Here is a 7,158-nt window from a genome sequence, read left to right as displayed (position 1 = left end):
GTCTTTTTCTAGCCTGTTTATAATCCCAACAGTAGTCCAGTAACAGAAGAGGGTGGATCTAAAAAAGTACCAAAGAGTGTGTGTGTGTGTAGATGTGTGTGCATACGTGCGAGTGTGTTATGTGCACGCATGCTTTGCTTTTCTGAACTGCCTTGTGTGCCACTGGAATAAATCTTGTTCAGCCTGAACAGGACTCCGTGTGCCGGGTGTTCCTGCCGGAGAGTTAGAAGAGCTTCCTTGCACAACTGCCTCTCTCGTATTTCTCCTGAAGATTTCATTCAGAGATGTATTTGCTTGCTGAAGGAATGGGCAGCTAGTTACAAACCCACCCTCTTCTTCATCAAAGCTAACCTGTGGGTACTGAAGAATGGAAATAGTTGATGCTAGCTTCCTCGGAAATGGTACCAATATTACTGCTTTCCTGTGCGATATCATCTTGGAAAATGACACTTTTTTCTGTGTGGATGATCCACCTTATCCTTCTAAAGGTATGTATAGAAAAATAGATTTTTTCAGGCAGTTTTAGTTCTAGCTGGAAGTAGAGACACTATGGAAAGAAACAGCTACACAAGGTTTTTCTGTGAGGGAATGCAAAATCAACTGCTTGCTGATAAGTTAGGATGAGAAACAGGCAGGAAAGAATTTAGTATGTGCTGGTTTTCCAAGTTAAAATTTCAACTAGAACAAGATTTGGATATAATGGAAAACTAAAACAGTAGCACTATTGGGCACAAAATGTAAACAGCTCTGCTAAGGACTGGGAGAAACATGATTTTTACTCTTTGAGCAATTCAGTAACAATGGAGTTACCTGATCTGCTACCGTGTATGAAAGTGATTAAGTATGAAATTATAGCACTCTGAGGCTGAAAAAAATCACTCATGTATTAAAATATTTTTGATTGCTGTATCGTTTCTTACTTCTGCATAAAGGAGGAACTCCCATGGTGAGTAAGTGTTGCACACTAAGTAGTGTGAGCAGAACATGCTTTTAAGAAGTTGTATTTGGCTCTCCAAACGGACATTGTATTGCATGTATTGTGTTTTAATGTTATGCAGTTCAGGTAGATCAGAATAAGTTTAAGAATTTCAGAACTTCCACTGATTTTATATTGGTGTAAAGACATAAACCTTAGTAAAACTGAATACAGAAAGGTTTTTGAAAGGCTTTACCTTTTGATTAAAGGATGAAACATACTGGTCTATGATCTCTATATTGCATAACTGATTTTTTCCTTGTGACAATTTTCAGATTTGCATCAGATAATTCGGATTCTGCTGTATTGTTTGATATTTCTGCTCAGCGTTTTGGGAAACATTCTGGTAGTTACAGTGCTGATAAGAAACAAGCGGATGAGAACAGTCACCAATACGTTTCTGCTGTCACTAGCAGTCAGTGACCTGATGCTCTGCCTTTTCTGCATGCCGTTCACCCTCATTCCCAACCTGCTGAAAGATTTTATTTTTGGTAGCGCTGTTTGCAAAACTGCCACTTATTTCATGGGTAAGTCTTGGAAGTTTACACTTATTTTGAAGACTGGCTAATGAAATAGGTAACCTCCCTGGGCTCGGAGGCAGGAGGAGCAGGAGGGGATGGAGGAGCAGGCGGGACCCTGTAATAGGTACCTATTACACAAACAATAGGTAATAATAAGTAAAAAGCTGATTGCTTCCCTCTGCCATCAAACAGTTACCAAAATCAGAGACCACCTCGTAGTGCAAATATTTGTGGTTCTAGTTTCCTCAGTATGATCCAGCAAAACACAGAGGCATCACTTAAGGTTAACTACACATAGAAATGTTTCACTGGATCAGGTTAAGTGAGAAGTATGTTGCATGATCAAGATTTAATGAGGAACCCGGCACATGTGCTTGCTTACCCATCACTGACAGAGTTATTAGCGGTGTTCAGATCACCCATCACAAATTACAGGGTTGTACAATCCTCACGGAGGGCAGATTTTGCCCACAGATTTTTGGTAGCAGTGATACGTGAAAAAAATAGGCCAAAGTAGGTGTCATTTGTGGAGCTGGGAGTTAGAGCGAGCACTTTTTGAGAACAGACCAGGTGCGATCAGAGCTCACCAGGAGACCACAAAATACAGATATAGTTTTTAGAGGCTGACTTTAAGAAGCGTCACTTTTATATGCCTTGCCATACCCTCTTTGGTTGTGGAGCCAGGAACCAGGAGTTTCAAAACGCCTGGATTATGTATGTCTGTGTAAGTGATTTTGTCTCACTTCCAATACTTCCTGTGCGTTTGCTTGTTTCTTAAAAAAAAAAAAGGAAGGAGAACATTATGTAAAGTTTTTGCTACCTTGGGAGACCCTTGGTTAATTACAGAAACCTTAGGTCCCCTTTCAACCCGTGCCCTTGAGAACTTTGATGTAATGTGAAAGTACGCACCTAAAGTGTGCGAATGGGAAATCAACATCTTTTTGTAGATAAAACCAATAAAACTAAAGGCCGTGTTTAAACAGTTATAATGAATTGCTGCCATGAATACCATAAAACATTACTGAAGCGTTGTAATCTTTCTCTTATTTCACATTGTCTGAATTACTTTATAAAAAAAAAATCCAGTGAAATATTTTTGAACATGAAGTTTTTCATTACGAAGGTGTTTCATTTTAAAAGTCAGAATGTGGATATTTCCCATTAGCAGTTAAGGTTAACAGAGGCTTCAACTGACAAACAGACACTGACATCCATTGCGTCACCTACACTCAATTTTTCATTTTAAGATGTAGGAAGGTTTATTTTAAATTACAGATAATTTGTGTAAAGCAAACTGTAAAGATACTGGCATTGTGACAAAGTTAAGAAGAAATATTTATAATCTTGCAGTGATAAACTGGGCCACCTCAGTGACAGAAATACAGACCACTGCGTTGTATTTTATAATACACGAACAGGAGAAATTAAGGGCGCTTGAAGGGCAAAGATTCTGCTTCATGACTTCATTTCTCCTGCCTTGTAACTCCATTAGCATCTCATTAAAAGAGTGATAACATATTTAATTCTCTTGAATGAGAAAACCTGATCATGAGTCAAGCAGGACACTTAAAAAAATTAAAACAATAGAAGAGGGACTATGAACTTCTGTGTTAAAGGAGTAATTAACAGCATAATCCCACCGATTTCAAATGCATGTTTGAATTTCAGTGCAATTAGTGGAGTGGATAAACCACAGTAGCAAAGAGAAGAATTAGGAGGAAAATTGTCTTCTTTCCCTGTTATCAGAATTTCATGGTTTGACAGAATGAGTCTTTTCTTTTGGACTTCTGGAGTTAGAGAAGCGCAGAGCAGGAACATCAGTCTGGAGACCCAGACCCATTGCCCACATATTCTTTGCTGACTTAATCAGTATGATATTTATTAATATTTTAGCTTCTAAATAATTTGCTATATTTTTAGTTTTCTATATGCATACAAAAAGTTAGCAAGACTATTTGAAAATAACGCAAACCTTTAAAACAAGAGAATAACCTTTTGCTTTATTTTATATATATAGGTGTCTCTGTAAGTGTATCTACATTCAACCTGGTTGCCATATCTTTGGAGAGATACAGTGCCATTTGCAAACCTCTGCAGTCCAGGGTCTGGCAGACAAAATCTCATGCCTTGAAAGTGATTGCTGCTACCTGGTGTGTTTCCTTTACTATCATGTCACCATACCCAATTTACAGCAAACTGGTACCTTTTACCAAGTATAACAACACCACAGCAAATATGTGTCGGCTCCTTTGGCCAAGCGATGTCATTCAGCAGTCTTGGTAAGACATAACTGACTGTTAGCAAATACATAATTATCTGGTGGAAAATCGGATTTCATGGTAGCATTAAGACTATTGAAATTCAAGTATTAACCTTCAGCAAACATTTACACTTCTATCATGCCTATTTAAGAAGTAAAAAAAAAAAATCATATTTTTACGCTGCTTACATTTTGACACTTGTATGGCTTTTCCCTTGTCATAGGAATGATACCCAACATGGCAATGTTTCTCACATTATGGTCTGCTAAGCCCCTACTGTCACTGTAAAGAAAGCATCTGTCACTCTTCAAGTAGGAATACTGCTTTCACTCATTTATACATAAATATTTTCAGAGAAATCCTTGATTAATCTTTGAGAAACACAGACACATACAAGCACCCCTCGGTGTGCTGCCTTGCCTGTTAATAAAGAAGGTCCTCTGAAGCAGAGAAGTAGAATATGAGAACTTGGAGAAGTTGCAAATGCCCTTCTTGAGAACTGAACCCTTTTGGTCACTTATAGAATATAGGGGCAGAGAGATGAGGGGAGAGACAGTGCTCCAAGTCCTACACATCCAGGCAGAGTAAGTAAATAGTAGCACTATCAAGCAGCAATATTAGACATTGTGTCCTTGCACGATGACTAAACACTTTAACTGCCACTGAGAAAATAAAGATTTTTTTGGATACTGAAGGTCAGTTGGAACTGGGAACAAGATTAAAGTATGCACCACTTCAGTATGGTGTATCCACAAACATAGTAAATTTGTAGTAATGCTTTCGGTAGTCTCAGGTACTTGGCAGTATGAGTACAGATGAGGAGGGAGGGTGCAGGGTGAAAGTCTCTTCTCCATGGTGTCGTTGCAGATTCCCAGGTCCGTTAGTGAGTTTGCACCGAAGTCCCAGGGAGCAGAAGAGACGTAGGCTCATGAATGCATTTAAACAGAATTATTTCCCCGACTTGTGATCACATTAGAGAAGCTGCCTAGGAGAGTAACAGATGTGCAGCAAAAGCTGCTTCTTTTAGCAAAGGGGTTGGCGGCCCTGGGATCCCTCCCTGGGGGGGATGAAAGCCCAGGTCGTGGCTGCTCTGTCCCTGCTCACGTGTGCCACGACCCTTAGCAAGGCAGATCTCAGTGAAGTAGTGACTGCCAGTACCAGGGGTTCCTTTGAGAATCAGCAGCCGCTCATTTGGCTTCTGCAAGGCGATTTTTACATAATTCAAAGCTACAGGGCATCCGACGCTCATCTGGTTACAGCAGGGAGCCCCACTCAGGCAGAGAGACTTTCTGCCCCCTCTAACCACTATGGGAGTGCCCATCTCCTCTGGGCCTGCAGAGGTTGGGTGACGGATATTTTGCAGCCACACTAGCCTTGTTCCTGCTGTACTTTTCTGGGGGAAGAAGGAGGAGAAGAGGTGGGAAGCTTCTAATTCCCAGAGCTGTCAAAATGATGCTTCATATTAGCATGAAAAAATTTCAGAAGAATCTTGAAATCCTGCCCCCCCCCCAGTTCTCACCTGGAGAAAAAGGAGGTTTTCTGGTTTTGTGCTGTTCCCCGGTCTCAGTTTGTCTTTTGATTATTCAGGTACACTTTCCTGCTACTCATACTCTTTCTTATACCTGGGATTATAATGATGATTGCATATGGCCTAATTTCTTTGGAACTCTACAGAGGAATAAAATTTGATGCCAGCCAGAGAAAATCTTCACGAGGTAACAATACATTTAGTTGTTTGGGGTTTTTTTAAGTTAGAATAGAAGATATGAGCAGTCATCTTGAGGCTACTAAAAGCAAAATTTTCATTATGGTCAGTTATGGTCGTGAACCTGCCAGATGCATTTGTTGATTGAAGTTATTCCATTATTCACTAGCAAATAATTCCTCACCTATGGCTTGCTTGCAAAGACTCTGGGCAGGATACATTAAATTTCTAATTTGCTTATTATAGAAATAAGGTTTTTGTTCTGGCCATGGATGAGGACCATTTCTCTCAATAAGCACCACAATAAAAATTGCCAAATTAAGACAGAAGCATATAATTTTGAAAACTATCTTCAGTGAATACTTGAGCAAACAGTGTTCTTACCTCTTTTGCATCAATTTGTGTAGACTTAAGACGTAAGAATATTGGGAGATAGCGGACGCAGAGCAGCTGGTACACAACTGACTCAGAAGTAGGCCAGTGCTTTCTTTGCAGCAGTTGTTCAGCCATGAATTATGTTATTTATTTAGACTTAGACGCCATTCTTCGTTTTTTATTTTGAATCACTGTTCAGAGATATTTTGCCAACTATTTAAACACTAATTTTTATGTACAGAAAGAAAAATAAGTACCTGCAGCGCCAAATACGAGGATGGAGATGGATGCTACCTCAACAAAACCAAAAGAAAAAAGAAAATGCCATTGCAACAGCTCTCTGCTACTAGCCATAGCAAAATAGACAGGGTGAGAAGCAGCAGTTCTTCTGCCAACTTAATGGCCAAGAAACTCGTCATCCGCATGTTGATGGTGATAGTGATTTTGTTTTTCCTTTGCTGGACTCCCATCTTCAGTGTCAATGCCTGGCGTGCATTTGACACCGCTTCGGCAGACCAGCATCTCTCAGGGGCTCCTATCTCCTTTATCCACTTGTTGTCCTACACTTCTGCCTGCATGAACCCTATCATATACTGCTTTATGAACAAGCGTTTCCGCATGGGTTTTCTAGCCACTTTCACCTGCTGTGCAAAGCAAAAGCCCCCTGCAATACGGGGAGAGGTTGGTGAGGAAGAGGACGGGAAGACAACAGGGGCTTCACTCTCCAAATGTTCTTACACGCACATGAACGCATCTGCACCCCCCTGAGCTGCGTCAGAAGAGGCAACAAGTGGCCTACAGAAGTCCAAGTATCTGTCATCTGGTTTTGGAAAGTGACTGTGACATCAGCTGAACATGATTTAGTTCTGAGGTAATGAAACACTTCAGCTGACAGTAAACGCAGTGAGAATTTTATGGGAAATGGATGCTATCACTGTCTGAGGTTTATATCACTTTCCCTTCAAAAGTACAAAGGAGAAAGAGGGGTCTTTGAAGATAAGTGACTTCATAAAAAGCCTTAGAAGATGCTCTATTTGTCATAAATTCTCCTGTAAAAATTGGTGTCCTTTACATCAACAGTTTCGCTCAGTTTTCGGCTGCAGTTCTGAGTATCTCTTAAAATTTCCAAGACGCTAATAGATTCTCCTCAAACATGAATACATGTATTGCAGACTTCACTTCGATATCTATGCCTCATAATCAAAATCTTTCCGTTACATCCGTAGTATTTTTTCACATTATTTTAGCTGAGCTAATACATGTTGAGATCATTTTGGTGTCACAGTCAATTAAAAGAAGAATTTTGGGGTGGGGAGAATG

General features: G+C 40.0%; 1 protein-coding gene across 1 annotated transcript; it reads left to right on the top strand.

The window, feature by feature from the left end:
* Nucleotides 1-367: 367 nt before the first annotated feature.
* On the top strand, nt 368-6,606 carry CCKAR (cholecystokinin A receptor). The gene is made up of 5 exons (XM_076337585.1): nt 368-488; nt 1,252-1,503; nt 3,515-3,776; nt 5,346-5,473; nt 6,080-6,606. The coding sequence occupies exons 1-5, from the start codon at nt 368-370 to the stop codon at nt 6,604-6,606; spliced, it is 1,290 nt and encodes a 429-aa protein (XP_076193700.1).
* The last annotated feature ends 552 nt before the right edge of the window (nt 6,607-7,158 follow it).

The sequence above is a fragment of the Aptenodytes patagonicus genome, chromosome 4 (genome assembly GCF_965638725.1).
Source record: "Aptenodytes patagonicus chromosome 4, bAptPat1.pri.cur, whole genome shotgun sequence".
NCBI classification, from domain to species: Eukaryota; Metazoa; Chordata; class Aves; order Sphenisciformes; family Spheniscidae; genus Aptenodytes; species Aptenodytes patagonicus.
This window is presented reverse-complemented; position numbering and strand designations above follow the sequence as displayed.

Coding starts and splice junctions, on each gene's coding strand:
- CCKAR (XM_076337585.1), top strand. CDS start 368: ATGGAAATAGTTGATGCTAGCTTCCTCGGAAATGGTACCAATATTACT. Junction 3,777..5,345: donor GATGTCATTCAGCAGTCTTG/GTAAGACATAAC, acceptor TTGATTATTCAG/GTACACTTTCCTGCTACTCA. Junction 5,474..6,079: donor CCAGAGAAAATCTTCACGAG/GTAACAATACAT, acceptor TTTTATGTACAG/AAAGAAAAATAAGTACCTGC.